This window comes from Mirounga leonina, unplaced genomic scaffold (genome assembly GCF_011800145.1).
Source record: "Mirounga leonina isolate KUSES-001 unplaced genomic scaffold, KU_Mleo_1.0 Mir_166, whole genome shotgun sequence".
Classification (NCBI taxonomy): Eukaryota; Metazoa; Chordata; class Mammalia; order Carnivora; family Phocidae; genus Mirounga; species Mirounga leonina.
Window position 1 is genome coordinate 11927016 of NW_023270418.1, and position 18995 is coordinate 11946010.

General features: G+C 50.5%; 1 protein-coding gene across 2 annotated transcripts in view; it reads right to left on the bottom strand.

Moving 5' to 3' along the window:
* Positions 1-14532, bottom strand: part of WT1 (WT1 transcription factor) — a 42216-nt gene extending 27684 nt beyond the window's left edge. The window contains exons 1-5 of one of the 2 annotated variants that reach the window (XM_035012303.1): positions 14523-14532; positions 12665-12787; positions 12104-12206; positions 1377-1454; positions 296-346 (exon numbers count right to left, since the gene is read on the bottom strand). In XM_035012303.1, the coding sequence (XP_034868194.1) occupies positions 296-346; positions 1377-1454; positions 12104-12206; positions 12665-12787; positions 14523-14532 (365 nt within the window). The remainder of the gene's footprint in view (positions 1-295; positions 347-1376; positions 1455-12103; positions 12207-12664; positions 12788-14522) is intronic. The other variant, XM_035012304.1, reaches the window with a different exon arrangement.
* Between the last annotated feature and the right edge of the window lie 4463 nt (positions 14533-18995).

Sequence of the window (18995 nt, forward strand, 5' to 3'; positions counted from 1 at the left end):
TTCCAGAGGAAATGAGCAGGACTCCTAGTACATCGTTGTAAAAACTGTCTTCTAGGAGTATGTTGATGAGAAATGTCACCACCTCCGTTTTTGCCCACAATATGTCTACAACAAATAAGAGGCAGAGAGGGAGAGGGGGAAAGAGAGAGAGAGAGGGAGGGAGAGATCCTTCCCATCCCATTGCACCAACTGCTACCCTGATTACCCACTGTCAATGCTAACTCCTGCATCGCCCCAGGCGCCAGTCAACAAGGCCTACATCATTGGCTTTGCCATCATCGTATCATCCACTCACTTGCTCTGCCCTTCTGTCCATTTCACTGAGCTGGAGCTCCCAGCAGCAACTCTAGAAGAGAAGAAGAGGTGGGGAATGGGGAATGGAGCATGCGTGGCTCTTGCAAGCTCCCAGATCCCAGAATCCAATGAGAAGCCACTAATACACAGAGATGTGAAGCTAGTTGTCTCGTCCAGAGTGTTGGACTTAGTCTCCAGTGCCACCAGGTGGAAGGCACCATAGGGAGGCTGGAAAGAGCCTCTGCTTTGGAATTAGATCCAGGTTTGGAATCCCACCTCTACCACTTAATATGATATGAACTTGGGAAGTGACTTAACTTTCTGAGCTTGATTTCTTATTTGTAGAAAACAGGGTAACCATACCTAAGCCTTACAGTATTGTTAGGAAGAGTAAGTGAGGGGACTGAGAAAAGCACCTGCTACAATTACGGGGACGTCACTGGAGTCATATGCTAATGCCCATTGACTCAGACTTGAGAAAGCGAACAGTGAGTTCTTGTACTGTTGAAAGCAAGTCCCACCTGTTTGCCTTTTAAAATTTCCTGGTGCAAAGAATCTCCCCTGCCTATGTTGTGTTCTCCCCGTTGTGACCGTCTACAGAGCATGAAGAAAACCCGTTGGTACAACCGGGTATGAGCACATCTGACTCAAAAGTGTCCCAATCATCAGCACTCAAATACGAATTTGGATCCCGGGCATTATAAACTGAAAGTATTTCTCGACAAGATAATGTAATAGTTAACATCTGTGATATCAGTAGCAAAACAAACATTAAATGAGGTTGAACTGACACAATTTTGAAGAACTCTAAAACACTCAATAAGTAAAGGCCAAATTACTTTTTCTCAGTAGTCTCAACTCCCTTGTTCCGGACACACACAAAAATCCCCTATTTATATTCCTGAAAATTTAATATGAACGCAACCCACCAACTGGGGGAAGGAGGAAAGCAGCTTAATTCTACAGAGAGCCATGACTATTTTTCTAAAACTGCATTTTCTTCGTGAGTTACAAGCACCTTTAAAATGGTTCGAACAGGTGTATGTTTTTATTGAAGGGCAATGGAACAGAGAAAACCTTACCCCTTTAAAGTGGCTCCTAAGTTCATCTGATTCCAGGTCATGCATTCAAGCTGGGAGGTCATTTGGTATAAATTGTCACTGTTAGAAAAATATCCAGAATTAGAAACACATAACTACAAAGAAATATACAATTATTTCTTCAAAAAGCAATGGGTTTTACCTTTTCTTTGCAGCGAAAGCCTCCATGTTTTCCAAAATGACAGAATATTGTGAGTCTGAAATGATTTTCATTTCATCCCACTGATTCCTGCACAGTTAGTTATTCACTTCACACAGAGCAGGAAGGATGTGAGAGTAATCTGGAAGCCTTTAAAAAAAACCTTAGTATAGCAAACACTGAAGTTTCTGAAAAGGTATTAAACCTTCCAGGGGAAGAGGCTAAAGGGAGTGGAACCCTTAAAAGGCAACACAGGTTGGATAACTCAACATTAAAGTTAAAAGCCTGGAGCTGAAAGTAAAAAGACGGCAGATTAATTATTCGTGAAAAGGCCATTAAGTTGTTTTAATCAAAAGGACATGTATCATGTGGATTATGAGGGTCTGAAAAGTCAAAGAGTGATGGGTGGTGGATGGTCTAATACTCAAGGATGTGACAAGCAAAAGAAAGAGGATGGTAAAGTCTATGCACAACTGAAGGAATTCCTCTTTGGAAATTGTATAATCCTGGTACAAGTTGAATGGAGTTTAAAAAAAAAAAGCCCCAGCCCCAGTTCTATCAAGCTCTAAGAAGGAAAAATAATGGATGATTATTTACATTAAGACCCCAAAGGAGAAAGTACACTACATGTAAACCAACCAAAAGTTGTTCTCTCCTCTCCTCTTATATTTATCTCATTCCTAGAAAAGCAGCACATAAATCAATTAGCAGAAAACTCCTTAATTACCAAGCTCTATGGGGAAGACATTCAGTCCTGAACTGAAATGGTTAATTATGAAATTTGAGACCCAAGAGATGGATGGGCTGTCTTCAAACCCTTGGTCTAAACACATTACAGAGGAATACCTTTCCTCTGCCTTCATGGAAGCAGAGAAAGAGAGCAGCTTGCAACATCTAACATGCGATATCAGACCCCAAACCTAGAAATCTCCATCTTGTGGTGGCATGCCTTTGGATTGCTTCCTCGGGCAGAGGCAACACCCAATTTTAATTAAGAGAAGGTTTTGTCAGGCCAGCCAAACTGGGAACTTGTGGAGAGGACAAGGAAATCACGGCAACTCGGGATAAATGGATGCTCCTTCTAGGCATAGCTTGATAAATCATGGCAGAGTGCCTCTGACGTTCGTATAATCACTCTGAAAGTGATTTGGAACTCCTTCGTGGTGGGCACACAGGATAAGGAGAAAATCAGATTCCAGGAGGGAATCTTACGTATGAAATGTGAAGTGACTCCAAGCTCGAAGTATGGTGTCCTTTCATTAGTCAGTGTGTATCTGGACCCCATCATTCATCCTCAGGTCTGACTGGCTATTATGCTACTACAATATCCTACATATCAATGAAAAAAAAATGATTAGTTTCTCCTGCAGCTTCTCTATTTGCACTAACGGCCCGTGCTGGTCCGTGCCACTACGTTTCGCAATTCCACAAATTCTTGCTGTAAGGCCGATGTAATTAATTTCTGAAGGACCCCCAATTTTTATTAGAAGTGCCAGCCCTGCTGCATTTAACACAGAAGAGTTTCTTGAACTTTCTTTGGGCTGACAGCTCATTAATAAGCAGCCTCCTCCACAATCTCTACTGGTTTTTGTTCTCTCGCGCCTTTTCATCAAGCAATCCATTTATTAATCTTGCCATTAATCTCAGCCAACAGGCATTGTATTCCCCAGGCAGCTCTGTATTTTTGTCACTGATTTTTAAAAAATTGTTCACCAACTAAAATCACTCAGCTCCGGTTGACAATTTTCCTAGGCCCTATTGAGATGTGGGATCTTTCTGAAATTATTTCATCCTTGCATAAGACTAAGATCATAATTTTCAACAGGGCCAATGAGAAGTAAGATGAGGGACAGAGTTTGTGCACATGGGTCAGTGAGTGCCAAATATCTAACTTTGTGATTTAGGAATTTTCTCACAGACTTAAAGAATAGTCCAGTAGATTCCTAAGGGTCTCTATAAGGAAGTACCCCAAAGAGAAAGTATTTTTAGGGCCATTTTCTCAGCCCCCAGAAAGCAAACTTTCTCAAATATACTGTCTATGTCTTACATACATGTATCTTCCTAGTGTGTGCTTAACAAATATTCTATACTACACAATATGAGAGCTACTGCTCAGACACAGTTCTTGAGCACTTGAAATATGGCTAGTGCCATACACTGAAATAAGATTTTGACTATTTTTTAAAAGATTTTATGTATTTATTTGACAGAGAGAAAGAGAGAGGACGAGCTGGGGGAGGGGCAGAGAAGCAAACTCCCCACTGAGCACAGAGATGAACATGGGGCTTGATCCCAGGACCCTGGGATCATGACCTGAGCCAAAGTCAGATGCTTAACCGACTGAGCCACCTAGGCACCCCAAAATTTTGACTATTTAAAAATAGAATTTTAAAAATTAATTTCACTGTCTTATTTTTTTAATGCAGCTACTAACAAATTCCAAATTATATATATATACATATATATATATATATATATGTATGGGCTTGCATTGGTTTTATTGGACAGCACTGCTCTATAAGTTTTAGGACCTTGAGCCAATCAGTTCAGTTCTCTGTACCTCAGTTTTCTCATCTGCCAAATGGAAATCTTTTTTTTTTAATTTTATTTATTTATTTGACAGAGAGAGACACAGCGAGAGAGGGAACACAAGCAAGGGGAGTGAGAGAGGGAGAAGCAGGCTTCCCGCCAAGCAGGGAGCCCAGTGCGGGGCTCAATCCCAGGACCCTGGGATCATGACCTGAGCCGAAGGCAGACGCTTAACGACTGAGCCACCCAGGCGCTCCTGCCAAATGGAAATCTTAATCTCAATCAGTCTAACTTCAAAGGAATATCGTAAAGCCCTAAAAGTAGCTCTTTGATAATATAATATCAGATAATACATTTTAGATATGTATCAGATAATACATTTTAATTTTTTCTAATCTATCAAATTTTGCACAGTACTTTTCACACATCCTCAATATGCCCCACAACTTTGCGAGGCAGGTATGGTTATGATCCCCATTTATCAGAGGACGACTGGGGCTCACAGAAGTGCCTGGCGCCTGCTTGCCTGATACCCCCACCCCACCGGCCGCACCCCTCTGAAGGCATCCTGCATCATTTGGCCTCCCAGGTCATCCTCTACTACTTAAAGAACAGTAGTCATAACGTAACAATAATACAGACAAGTCTGGAGGTGAAAGAGAACACGCTCCAGGAAGCAAGGTGACCTTCTCTGTCTCCAGAAAGTTCTAAGATGCAAGATGCCCGACACATCCTTTTCAGCTAACTAAGAATAGTATGCCAAGATCACAGGAGGAGCTCCACTTCTTGTTTTAGTGGTCCTGATAGCTCAGCTTGCAAATCCTCGTGAGGGGAGAGAAGATGGGAAGGGTGATAGGGCAGACGGACTTTTGGAAAATCTCCAAGCTACGAATAGGTTTCCTGAGTCCCGTGATAGGATCAGCGCACCATTTTAACCACATCCTGCCTTCTTGCTGGCTGGGGTTCTTCGGGGGCCCGGCCAGTCAGCTTGGCTGGCACAACCTCGTCACTGGAAGTCAGTGACAGCATGACAGCAACTGCTGTTGGGGAGGAGACAGAACGTGAACCCGAGCTAAAAATACTGGGCACGAGCATGCTCCAGCTCTGATCGCTTTGGGCAATCAGTCAACACCCAGCTTTCATCACGAAAACCCACAAAAAGAGGCAGCACTGGTCCAGGAATATATGGCCTCTGACAAATAAAGCATCTAATTATTAAGTAACCACTGTAGGTGTCCACCACTTCATTCCCAGAGGAGATCAGATAAGCAGGTGGTTTGGCTCAAAGCAAACCACAGTGGTCACGTAGGCATTTCAGTTCCCCGTCTGACTCCGTCTGTTCGGAAGTGAACTCTGAAATCGCAGGCTGCCAAAATATATTCCAAAAGTCATGGTATCCTTTATATTTTTTAAGTTAGATTTTTTTTTTTTTTAAGGCCCCTTGTTTCCTACGTAAGAAATGTTTGAAGTTGGAAGCAAGGGAGAGGAAAGAAACTTCTATAACTGGGATTAATGCAAGTTGGAGTAAAATAAAAGGAAGTCAGTCCTAGCAAAAAGAGGAACTTAAAAGGAAATCGGTAGTAGATCATATAGAGTTTGTTTTGGCCTGGACTGCAGTATTACTGAGTTCTTGACCTCCACACAAATATAAAGGAGGGGGAAAAAAGCCCTCAGCTATTATCTGGGCTGCGACTCCCCCACTCTTCAAATGCATGTGTAATTCAAGTACATTTGCATCTTTGAGTGTGTTTACTATATTCAGCAGAACAAGGTAGAAAAGTTCATGTCACCACTGGCACAGAGCTGTTGAACCCGGTTGAGGTTGGGGTTACCTCTGCCAGATGGTGGTTGACTGGCAAAGGAGCACTTTGGTGGGCGTCAAGAGTTTCCCCCACGAGATCGAAGGAAAAAAAAAGAAAGAATGAGAAAAGAAAATGCCGACCAAGAAAAATGCAGATCTAGCTGGCACCTGTGATCAGAATTCATGATGGCCAACTTTTGCTTCAACAGCTCTGCCCCACACCAACAGAGAGGCCTCTGTGGGTTCTCCCCCTACCTGATAACCAGGGCTCAGGCACCGAGGCTGCAGCCAGCCCTTTTCCTGTGTTCTTCCCTCCGAGGCGCCATGGAGGCTGCCTGTTGAGAAATTTCTGCCCAGCAGGCCATGGTGAATAATTATTTTACAGTCAATCTCTTGGTATTGTTATTTCTCTCAAGCTCACCAGTTAACCAAAGAAAACCCCACTGGGGATTCAACTTCTATTAATAAACACTTGGTCAGCACAAAAGTTGCAGGAATATTTGAAACTAGATTTTTCCCCCTCCCTGGAGACAAGTCCATTTCAAGCCTTTGGTTGTGATAACACTGTCCACCCCTGGAAACCACTTCAGACTTTCTGCCTTCGTGCCTCCCGATGTGGGAAACAAATACCAGTATTGTCTTAAGGGAGACTTTACACCATGTAAAGTGTACGTAGATACACAAGTGAAAAGAGGCATTCTCAATTGTCATTTTATTTCCTTGGGCATGAGCTGTTCCTCTGATTCATGTCTAAGTGGAAGGCCAACCTCAATGGTAGATAATGTACTTCCCGCTGACCTGGATTCCCCAGAAACTCTAGGGCTGCTACGGAAGTTTCTCTCTCACATGAAAAACCTCCACTGTCAACCAAAAAGCCTCCACTGTCAACCACATCGTTTGTGAATCATCAACATTCAATTAAGAATATTTGAATCAGGGCGCCTGGGTGGCTCAGTCGGTTAAGCGACTGCCTTCGGCTCAGGTCATGATCCTGGAGTCCCGGGATCGAGTCCCGCATCGGGCTCCCTGCTCGGCGGGGAGTCTGCTTCTCCCTCTGGCCCTCCCCCATCTCATGTGCTCTCTCTCATTCTCTCTCTCAAATAAATAAATAAAATCTTTAAAAAATAAAAAATAAAAAAATAAAAAAATAAAAAAAAAATGATGTTTGCTGGGGCGCCTGGGTGGCTCAGTCAGAAAAGCATGCAACTCTTGATTTTGGGGTTGTGAGTTCGAGCCCCATGTTGGGTGGAGAGATTACTTAAAAATATATTTTTCATTAGAGGAGTTCTAAGCCTGGGTATTTGCATATAATGTCCCCAAGTCACCTCCTCTTCCAAGCCTTAACCCATCCTGAGCCACAGAACAAGTTAGGAAGGAACCATAGGGGCGCCTGGGTGGCTCAGTTGGTTAAGCGACTGCCTTCGGCTCAGGTCATGATCCTGGAGTCCCTGGATCGAGTCCCGCATCGGGCTCCCTGCTCGGCAGGGAGTCTGCTTCTCCCTCTGACCCTCCTCCCTCTCATGCTCTCTGCCTCTCATTCTCTCTCTCGCAAATAAATAAAATCTTTAAAAAAAAAAAAAAAGAATATTTGAATCAGCAGTTACTGCTTCCCAAGGTGGAGCCGTTCTACCTACGAGGAGGCGAAAGGAAATAGGCTCGTTTAAATTGGTAGCACAATTGCTAAAGAAGGATGTGCAAACCTAATGAAAGAGTTAATATCTAAATATCTTAAAAAAAAAAAAAGTGTGGGGACTATTTTTCAAACACAGGGGCACAGAACTCCTTTTCCAAGTAGCTGTGAATATCAACCCATGGACTGGGCGGAGTCAGGGATGGGGAGCTCCAAGGAGGGCCGCAAGAAGAGAAGGCAGAGGGCTTTGTGAAAGAAGAGTCCAAGGAAGTGAGCAGGGAAGACACTGCCGGCTGCCTGTTCTAGGCAGAAGTCAGGACAAATCTGTGCCTAGTGAGAGTGGATTCACTACCCTCTCCCCTCAGAGAGCGGGAGGTCCAACCTCCCTGGAACCTTGCCTCTGAGCACAATCACGGTGGCCCCAGAAGCAGTCGTTCTTCCTGGGTCTGGACAGATGGGGAGAAAAGTCTTCAGGTGTCTGGACTGAACTTTACCCCCAACAGTTCACACCCAGTGGTTAAGGCAAAGCTAGAGGAGTCTGAGGTCTGAAGGACAGACAGCTGCTTTGTGAGTGAGGGCTTCAGGAGAAAGCTCAAGTTCCTTCTGACAATACTCACCAGGAAGAATACTGCCCCCAATCCATTAAGGGCTTTCTATTGAAAGTTATGGATAAAACTAATGGATAATGGGATTTCTTTCGTAACTGGGAAATAAAGACCTTTCTCTGGTGAGACCCCGGACAGATGCCACCTTTGGAAATAAAATGGCATTTCTTTATCAGGAGAGGTGGCAGGGTGAAGTGGGTAAGAGGAGGGATTCTGAAACCTCACTACCTGAACTCGAACATCAGCTCTGTCCCTTACTGTGTCATACTGGGCAAAGTCACCTCCCAGGACCTCCTCTGTAAAATGGGGATGATAATCTATTGCCTGCCTCCAAGAGTCATGTGGATTAAAGAAGTCAATACTTGTAAAGTGCCTAGAATGGTGTGCGGATGAAGCAAGTCTATATAAGCATTTGCTCTGCATATTTATCAGCAACAGTACTGGTACAGACTGAATAAGGGGAACATTCCAGGTGGGGGGTGCTGAGTGTCCTGGAATCCCTCCATGATTCAGAGCACAGATGGGTTTTGAAGTCAGAGAGACTGAGGATCAAGTCCTGGTCTTGATTCTGACTTGCTGTGTGACTTAATCAAGTTATTTCGAGTCTCTGAACCTATTTCCTCTTCAGTAGAGTGGAGATTAGAGTACCTACTTCACAAAGTAATCAGAAGAATTAAATGAATGAACTGAGTGAAGCACTTAGCACTGTGTCCAGCACATAGTCAGCATGCAATAAATCCTCATTGTTTACTCATGTTTCACCCATCTATGATCACAGGGTCCCCTAGGGGCTGAAATCTGGTTTCTGAAACCTCAGTGACCTTTAGACAGAAATCTATCCACCTTCAAAATGGAGGATGGCAGAGAGGATGGGGAAAACCATCTCCTATCACTTCCTATAAGTTGATTGGGGACATTTTCCATTCACTATTGTTCATATCTACACACAAATGTGCACAGCTGTAACTCCTTAGATCTGTTACCTGAGAGAGGAGAGAGAATCACTGGATAGTTCTCTCCTAACAAGGAGAGAATTTTGAGAATTTCCTCAAAGCAAATTCACATTGTTCACTGCTTATTTAATATCAGTATATGTACCATTACCTTTATTTCATGCTGGGAAGGAAGACTAAATTCAAGATTGGAGAGACAGAAGCTTTGGAAGGGCAGCGGGTAAGAGGCTGGGCAGGCTGCCCCAGGGGGTCAAGTACGACAAGGCAAACGAAAAAAATACAAGCAAGTCTTTCCCAGGAGGTCCCAATTTTAGACAGAAGGGAATGGAGCCAGGGACCAAAGAAGCACCACTGAGTAACTAAAACCCAAATGTTAAGCCATTAAGTGATTAAAATTTAGTCTTGTTTCCTATGCTTTTTCAAACACTGCATTCATAAAAGCAGTTCAATACCCTTTCAAACTTTTTTTCATGAATAAGAAAGAAGGAAATGACATAACTGCAGTAATGTCAATGCGTAGAACCAATTTTAAAACATCCCTACACCTGCTCATTCATCATTACTGCAGGGCAAGTACCTGACCTTTGAAAAGTGATTAGAAATGTTATGAATTGAGGGTGAGTGGAATTTCAAAGACAGTACAAACTTCAAGGGAGCAAACTCTTTCCCTACAGGAGTCACAAATTCTTGCTTAGATGTTATTGCTTAGAAATTTTCTCTAACAGAAGAAAATGCTATTTTTGTGACATAAATATAAAAATTGAGAAGCAAAAAAAAGTTCCAATTATGTAGAAAGAAGAAAGGGATAAGCAAGTATTTCCAAAAGACGAACCTGACAAAATTGCTTTATGTAGTGGACAATCAGAAGCTGGATTAGAAATGTGAGAATTTTACCTATAAAATGCAATCCAAGTGACTTTTCCTACTTAGTGGCAACCACAAATCCAGCCCTAGGGCAAAATCCACCACAGAGACTCAGTTTCAGAACTGCTGTTAAACCAGTGGCTGTGATCACTTTATACCCACCCCCTCTTTCTAGGCTGCTCAGCCCCTCTGACGGCCCCTTCCTAGTGTGGCTCGAGGCTTGGGAGAGAGGAGAGTAAGAAATGTATGTACCTGTGTCCCTTTTGAACTAGACTCCAATGCCTCCCAGACCCCAACCCCCAAGGAGATATCCCAGCACATCTAAACAACACCCACTCCAATGTCAAGGTCTTCCTTTCTACCTGGGGTAAGGCTCCAATCAGGACTAAAGAGGGAGGAGTGGGCCAAAGTCATACCATGGGGAACCATCCCAACTACGCCCCCAGTGGCTACTCCAGTAACAGCAATGGCACTCTGGCAATGGCAGGAAGAGTTCCTCAAGAGTGGCAATGGTCCTGCCACCAGTCTTGCTGGGTGGGAGTGGGAGTGTTCACAACAGAGAATGGTTGTGGGTTCTGCACCCATTCCAGTGATGGGACCCACCAAGGGGAAGCCCAGAGACTGTGGGCTTGGGACAGGACACTGGGACTGAGGTGCCAAAGAACAGAACTGGATTCTAGCTAGTGACAAAAGAAAGATGAGGAGGTGTGGTCATTCTACCTCTCTCTCTCTGCAACCTTCATGCATTTCTTTGTTCCTTCTCGCTCAAAGAAAGAAAGGAAGGAAAGGGAAGGGAAGGGGAGGGAAGGGAGGGGAAGGGAAGGGAAGGGAAGGGAAGGGAAGGGAAGGGAAGGGAAGGGAAGGAGAGTGATCTCGAATCCAAGATCCAATTAGATATGCCGGATCTTCTCATCAAAAGGAAAGGCTTCCGAAATCCGTGTGCCTCAGGCATACAGAACTCGAAGGAGCTCGACCCTGTACTTCCCCCGGATAGGAGAATCAGACCAGTCCCAGGCTCAATTTCATAAGCACACCGAGACTTTGGGATGCGCCCTCGCCGGCTGGGGAGGGAAGACTCCTTCCCCTCCTCCACCTGTGGGACTGGAGGTCCCCCAGGCGCGGCCATTGCCCCCACCCAATCTTCCAGGGCAGGCGCTTTTCCTTCCTTCATTACCTCACTACCTCCTTCCCTTGACGTCAGCCCCGGGTCCTCGAGCGGAGGGGGGAGGATGGAGATGAGTTTGGGGGCAGTCGGTATCAGGATCCCCGCAGCACCGGGGTGGGGGTTAGGGGCGGAATATGAGGTAATGCTCGCCCAATCCCCCGCCTCAAAGGCCGAGAGCCGCCACTTCCCTCCCCCCGCCCCACCTTCCAGCCCCGCGCGCGCCGGTGTGTGCACCAGTTACTAGGCAACCCTATCGGAGAAGCGGGATGCCGGCCAAGTTCACCCAAAGTTGAAGAATAAATTTGGGGGAGAGAAGGCTGAGGGTGGAGCGAGAGCCGGGAGAACACACAAGGGACAGGAAAAAAAGCTTGGAAGGAAAAGAAGCTGGTCTTCTGCTCCCTGGAACGGGAAGGAGGGCCGGCGCGGGCTGGAGCAGTGTCCCCGGGGGCCACCGCTGCGACCCGACCGCCGTCCGGCCGGCAGTCCGGGTCGGGTCCCGCGCGGGGCCCGGCGCTGGGAGCCACGCCCACCGAGCCCGCCGCAGCCACAGACTCTGGAGCACCCGCGAGGGGAGCAGGCTGTGGTCCGAGCGTACGCGCCCTCGAATTACTCCCAGAGAAGGCCGGCCGGTGCGGCCAGTGGGCGAGGAGGGGTCTGAGAAGCGAGAAGAACGGAGTGGGAGTGCACTCCGTGTTTAATCTTTGGTCCCGAGGAAGCTGAGGGCTCCTTTAGGAGCCCTTACAAAAATAACTTCTCGAAGCGCCACTCTTCTTTAGCTCAAACAGTAACCGCCCTCGTTTATATTCAAAACAAGAGCGCCAGGAGACGAGGAAATCTGCTTCTTTCAAATCAGAGCCAGGAGATCTGCTTAAATTTGCTTTAAGTAGCTAAAAGCGTCCTTTGCCTCCGGACCCTACATGCCCGCGGTCCGCGCTGCCCGCGTCGGACGTTCCGGCTCCCGCCGGTTCGCGCGCCCCCTCCGGGGTCCCGGGAACCCAGACACCGTTCTGAGCGCCTTCCTACCTGCTGTAGGGCGTCCTCAGCAGCAGGGCCTGGCTGCCTGTGCAGCTATCGGTAGGGGTGTGGCAGCCATAGACTGGGGGCGGCACAGAGTACTGCTGCTCGCCTGCGGAGAGCCGAGGAGAGCCGAGTGAGCGCGCCCCAAAGGCTGGGGGGGGATGGGGGGGTGCGAGGACGCGGGCAGGGTCTGGGACAGAGAGCATTCCCCAGCCAGGCTCGGAGGCTAAGCTGGGGGCAATGGGCCTGGATGCCGGGCCGGGCCGAGAGAAAGCGTCCAGATCGTGAGGAGCTAATCTGCTTCTCACTTCACATTCCCTTAGCAGTCACTTCCTAGTACACCGAAGAGACCTTCGAGACGTTCGTAGACTCGCTTGAGTAGAGCTGCCCCCAACATACTTGGGGTGGGGGCTAAACTCAATCTTTTCTTTTAAATTGGGTGAGACTGGGCTGATTATTTCTAACAACCCCTTCTCTCACAATTTGCGGTGGGTTGGAAATTCCGGGGACGGGGGCTTTGGCACGGAAGAAGGGGAGAAGGACCCCACATCATTCCCTCCTGCTTACCCAGAGAGCCCTGCTGGCCCATGGGGTCCTCGTGCTTGAAAGAGTGGTTGGGGAACTGCGCCGCGTGGTGCGAGGGCGTGTGACCGTAGCTGGGCGTCCCGTCGAAGGTGACTGTACTGTATCCTGCGAGCGCGGCGGAGAGAGAAGCACAAGGTCAGCGGGGGGAGCCGGGTCGGTGCGTCTACCAAACCAGAACCCGGAGCGAGGAGCACGCGGCCTCCCCACCCCCGAACTCGAAACCCCAGCGGAGGATTATGCCATCCCACCGGCCTCCAGAACTTTCGGCTGGAAGCCGGGCCCAAGCCCAAAGGTGTGACCTCGGGGCGGGCGCGCCGCCCTTTCCCAAGGAAAACCCTGACCTCCCCGCCGGTTCCCGATTCATGTCCGCCCCTCGTCTCCCACGGTGTTTGCCGCTCCTGAACCGAACCTCAGGCAAGTGAAGTATGAAGACCGCCAACCGCTTGCCAGAGAAAGTTCTTCATCTCCGAAGAGAAACACCGTGGCTCTTGCTCAGGGGCAGCGCGGGCGAGCGAAATGAATCTGTTCCGCTGACCCCGCGCTGACTCGGAGCCGTAAATCAGGGCACCGCGCACCAACTTTCATTAATTACTTGGAGCCCGTTAACCAGCATGGGCCTTAGATGGGGAGAGTAGTTACTGAGTAATGTTATCTGAGGCTGCGCGACCCTACACGACGACACCCAAGGCCCTCAGGAAAGCTGGTGAAGGTTAAAAGAAGGGGCCCTTTCAGTTGAGCCCGCCGGCATCGGACCGATGCCCTCCTCCTTACCCTCTCGGACCCAACTCGCATCCAGTGCGTCCTTACTCTGACCCCCACCGTGGGGTTCCTCGCGCCCCAGGTGGGGGAGCGTGCCTGTTTTAGGGTGTACCTGACTCCGTAGCGCCCTTTCCCTCCATGGCAGTGCACGGGTCCCCTGCCAGTTTCCCTACCAAGAACCCAAGGGCGAGACGGACCGGTTCTTCCCCAAGACACCCAACAGAATGTGGTGTCTTGATTGAAAACCGTGGTCTCCTTCTGTGATTATTGTTATTAAATTGCTTTAAACATATACCCCACCAGCTTCTGGAAAACTGTTGCCACCTCTGGGGAAAAAGTATCCTCCAGCTACGATGAAGGTCAGTCCCGGGGCCCTCAAAGCAATGGTGGGATTCCCTCCTTTTATGCGCAGGCCCCAGCGTCTCTGGCCTGAGGTCCAGGCCAGGAGGCGAATGAGATCGGCTCGGGCGCTCACAAAGGCTTCCCGCAGGGCCACGGTGCCGACCCATCCCCCGCTCATTCCCCCAGCTCCCCGCCTAGCCATTGCGCTGGATCTCCAAACTCCACTCAGTTTTTGGGAGTGGGATGTGTCAAACACCCAGGCATGACAGAGACTCTGCAACAGGTGTCTGCAAAGACTTAGGATGTACAGAGGAAGGAGACCATTACCCCATCTTTGAAACATACCCCCCCAAACAAAAACAAAAACGGAGCTTCTCCTGCCAGCTCCGGGCAGTGCGGTGTGTCAGAGTGGGAGAGAGGGTCGTGGCATGTCGTAAATACCGGATCGTACCAGGCAGGCAAAAGCTCACAGGTTGACAATTTAAGAAGCCACCAGCTTTTACAATTTGCATGATTCGAGTCCTACATCTCTCGCCTGCTAAGTAGCTGTCAGGCGTGGGTGAGCAGCTTGAGCTTCCTTTTGGGAGCGAAGTCACGGCCCTGTTTGAGGCCTACCCGTCAGCTTACAAACGAAATTTGGCTCTCAGTACCCAATTTTGCAGAGAGAAGGCCGAATTTTGAAAAGATATTTTTTAAAAAGAAGAAATAGAAACCACAAACAAATTGTCTCTAGACGAACCCTTCTCCATTCCTGAGCAGATGAGTAGGCAGTGGCCCGGAGCACGTGCTGTCCTTGGAGGCGGGCTCCGCAATTGTAGGGTTGCGGGCTCCAGCTCCCGAACCCGCCACGTCGCCTCCGCGCCCCGCGAGGCTCCCAAGGGCCCCTCCCAGGCAGGACACGCAGACCGGGTTGGGGGGGTGGCAGGGGCCAGCCTCCAACCCCTCCCTCAAGACCCTCGGGAAGGGCCGTGTTGAAAGCGCCTGCGGAGGGGACAGAGGGCTCTTTTAATTAGAAGCTTATCGGACCCGGGACTGATTAGATCGCGCTGTCCTGGGGCCTCGTGCTGGGCCCGGCGCGGAGAGCGCGGGGGCGGGGGCCCAGGGAGGAACGGTTGCCGGCAAAAAGGGGCAGCGTGTTCAAAGGCTCCTTGTACAGGCCTTCGAGGGAGAGGCTTTAAGCGTCCGAGGTAGCGCTTTTCCCACGGTTAGTCTCTGCCCGGGAAGGGAGTGCAACCTTGACCGCGCGGAGAGGCGAGACACGCTCTGCACCTCCCTCCCCCGCGCGCGGCAGCGGAGGAACCCGGGAACCGCCTGGCCGAGCCTGGCCTCCCAAAAGCTGGGGGGTAGAGTGGACAGCAGGCTCAGTCAGGGAGGGGGGCATAAGGCTGAAAATGATGACTCCACTGCTGTGGCAGAATAAGGAAAAATCTGTCCCCCAACGGAATACCCTCTCCAACGTGACCCAAAGGGGGGCGCCCTTCGCCCTTGGGTAGAGCCGTCTCTATACCTGACCCTAGGGTGGCCTGGTGATGCCAAGGCCGCCTCCTGCCCTACGACTCAGAGCGCCCTCGGGGCTGGGGGAATCAGAGGCTGACTGACAAGCAATCTTTTTTTTCCCCCTCCTTAAATCCCGCATTAAGTCTGGGGCTACCCAAGTCCTCACCCCACTTCTGCCCTGACAAACCATCTAACCCTCACACACACACTACAGTCGGTTCAGTGCCCATCCAACAGGTCAAAGGAAATCTGTCTCAACAGAGGGGCCAAGATCCCTGGAAAAGGAGGTAGAAATAGCCTAGTATGGTCTGGGTTTGAGTCCCAGCTGTGCCACAGAGGGACCTGTTGCACACCTAATCTCTTAGAGCCTAGATTTTCTCATCCAGAAATAAGGAAGTCCTCTAATGTCAGACTCCATAACTCCAGTGTGCAAGGATGCACACTGCCTTAATGCTCAATCTCCAGTGCCTTGCACAGAGTAGATGCTCAACAAATGCTGAATTAATGTTTAGAATATTAAGACACCACCTATATTGTTTAAGAAATGGGAAAGGGAGGGAGATGGCATGATGCCTGGGGGTGCCAACTGTCCTCTCCTGTGGGCCAGGGTTAGGCTGCTTTGCCTAGGGACAGGGATTCAGAGTCTTGATTCCTCTCTGCTGCAGCTTGTCCTGGGTCTGCTGATGGCCATTCTCATACTCTGGGGAAGGAGCTGATGCCCTTGCTTCCCCCAACACAAGCCTCCTGCCAGACCTTGCATTCCTGGGGGAGCCACAGGAACCCCAGAAATCAAGAGAATCAATCCAGAATTTCCAGGCCTCAGGGTTGCCAAGGCCAGGGCTGAGGCTGGAGCAGCTTCTGACATCTCACCCCAGCTCCCAGCTTCCCAGTAAGTCCCAACAGCCAGGCAAGCATGACCCACTCACATTTTCAATGCAAGAAAAACCTAAACCCACAGACGGGAACCGCCTTACAGGTTGTGGCATGCATCTGGGGCCGACTCTCCACCAGGCTTTTCCCCAGGATAGGGAAGAGAACTCCTTCACCTGCTAGTCCTGGTCCCCAACTCCCAAGCCTTTTATCTCTTTGGCAAGCCCCTTCATGCTGAACTGAGGGGATCCCAGGCACCAGACCAGCCTATAGAAGAGACCCAAACAGAGTGAAATCCCCACAGAACCTAGATGGTCTCAAATAAATGATAACAGCACAGTAGTATTTTGAGCCCCAGAAAACCAAATGGCTTCTCAGGCCCCTCCAAAGAGCACACATCCACACACAGATTCACTCACATCACACACCTGCCTGCCAGTCTTGCCCTTTCTAGTCCAGTCAATTTTAGGTTGGTCTGCTGCCTTCTGAATTTAGAGCCCCAAGCCAGGGGAAAGTTGGGCTTCTGCTCCAGTGGCATAGAACTTCAGGTGATGCTGAACCCCCAAGTTGCTCATCTCAGCTCTCCTCTTACAGATGGAGAAACTGATAACTGGAGATTTGTAAAAGGTAACAACAGCCTGCTAATTAGAGGTGACACTATCAGAGAACGCAAGCCTCCGATTAGACACTGAGTTGTTCCAACATCCCTTGAGTGGGAAACACTAACTTCCATTTAGGAAACACCTAGAATGGAGGGACCCGGGGTGCTGCTTGAGGTTCCTCCACAGAACACGGATCTTGGATTCCTTAAACGAAGAGGGGAGGGTGGTTTCGATTTCACCGGGGCTTCTGGTGAGCCAGGTGCCCCAGGCTGGTTTCAGCTAGGGACCACCTGAAGATACTCGTTTAGAAGGTGTTGGCATCGACCATGGACCAGCAGCATTGAGCCCTTCTGCGCCGTGGGAGCCCTGGCACCTCCTGCAAACGGTACACGCTCTGCTTCTCCCGTCCCAGCATCCCAGAAACATCCCAGTCCCTTAGGCCCGCACGAAATTTTGCTCCAGCAAAAGCATCCGGCATTGCGTTTGTAAGGCGTTTCCTAAAATATTGAATCAACCCGAATTGGTTTAAATTCTCAAAGAGCACAGAAGTCCATTTAGAGGAAAACTGGAAAACAAACTACAGGGGCCTGGCACGATTGGTTCGGCTCTTGTCCCTGAGAAAGGTAAGTGGGTGTGCGGGCGCCAGAGCGGGAGGACACTCCTGGCTGTGTCCCTCGATGTACACTGACTGAAGTCGGCAAACAAACTGTTCTTGTTCTAACCCGAACCGGCCAAAAACCTTTCCTCAGCGGAGCCCCGAGTTTAACAAGAAGGCACCAAGGCGCGCTGAAGGCAGGCCGATGCTTGGGCCTCGTTCCACGGCCTCTCGTAGGACCCGGTCCCACAGGGCTTGGAATGGGATGAACCGAGTTCTCCTCCAGCCCGGGAGCCCTCGCGGACGCCGCCCGAGCTGGAACCCAGGAGACATCCGCTATTATATATACTACCAGACGCGAAACCGACACGGTTCCAGAAAAGCCACTGTTTAGTTGCTAGCCCGTTCATTTACTCGTTCTTTGCTCCGTGATACTTCTCGGGCGTCTAACGTGTGCCGTCACCGTAGTAAAGGCTGGAGCGGCTCCTGACATTTTGGCGCAGCGTAGGAACACGGGCTGCTCCCCCCGGTGCTGGCCCCACAGTGTAAAAGCTCAAAAGGTCCGGTGCCTCTTAACCGTTCGGCGGGGCCTTGAGCTACAGAGCACCTTCCTGAGACAGAGCCAGACGCTGCACCGGTTCCCCCTTCCCACTCCCACGGAGACTAGCAGTCCTGGAATCTCCCGGGGTCCGAGGGGCCCCAGATGACCTCCCGGCTCAGGCGAACCAGCCGGGCTCCCGGCTCTGCAGGATGTCAGGGGCCTCTGCCGGCACGTACTCCTTCTCCCAGGCCTCCTCTCCCCTAGCCGCTGCTTCCGCTACCCGCACGGTCCTTGGGGAGGAGGGGGGGGACAGCCGGTTAAGAGCCGGGGTCAGGGAAGGGATAGGGCAGGGGAATGCCAGAGCGCGGCGGCAGCCCCGGCGCCACCCCGCGTGTAGGGGGCGCTCCCCCGGCCCGCTTACCCTGGTTGCGAATAGCCGGCTGGCTCTCGAGACAGCTGGGCAGGTAGGGCGCGTTAGGGAACATCCTGGCCTGGCCGGAGGACGCCTGGCTGGGCGGAGGAGGACCGAAGGGACCGTAGCGACAGGCTCCAGCTGTGCCGGTGAACTGGCCGGAGAAATGCACGGTGAAGGCGCTCAAGCACTGCTCCTCGTGCGGCTCCGCGCCGCCCCAGCTCGGCTCCTGTTTGATGAAGGAGTGAGGCGGCGGCGGCGGCGGCGGGGGTGGCGGCGGAGCCGGCGGCGGCGCAGGACCGCCCAGCGAACCGTAAGCCGAGGCGCCCGGGGGTGCAAAATCCAGCACGGGCGCCCACTGTGCGGCGCCGCTCACGGGCAGGGCGCAGCCACCGCCGCCACCCAGCGAGGGTACCGCCGGCAGCAGCGCATTCAGGTCCCGCACGTCAGAGCCCATTTGCTGCGGCTCAGCCCCGGACGCCCCGCGGCTCCTTCGGCCTTGCAGACGCTCGGCGCCGGACTCGGCCGCACCTAACTTGGCCCAGAGGCAGCCTGGGCCCCGGAGCCCCGGCTGCTCGGGCTGCTGAAGGCACCCAGAGCCGGAGCGGAGCGAGTGAGAAGACGCCGGCTCCGGGGCACACGTGGAAGCCGGCTCCTGCGGCAGGAGGAAGTCCAGGATCGCGGCAAGGAGGCGG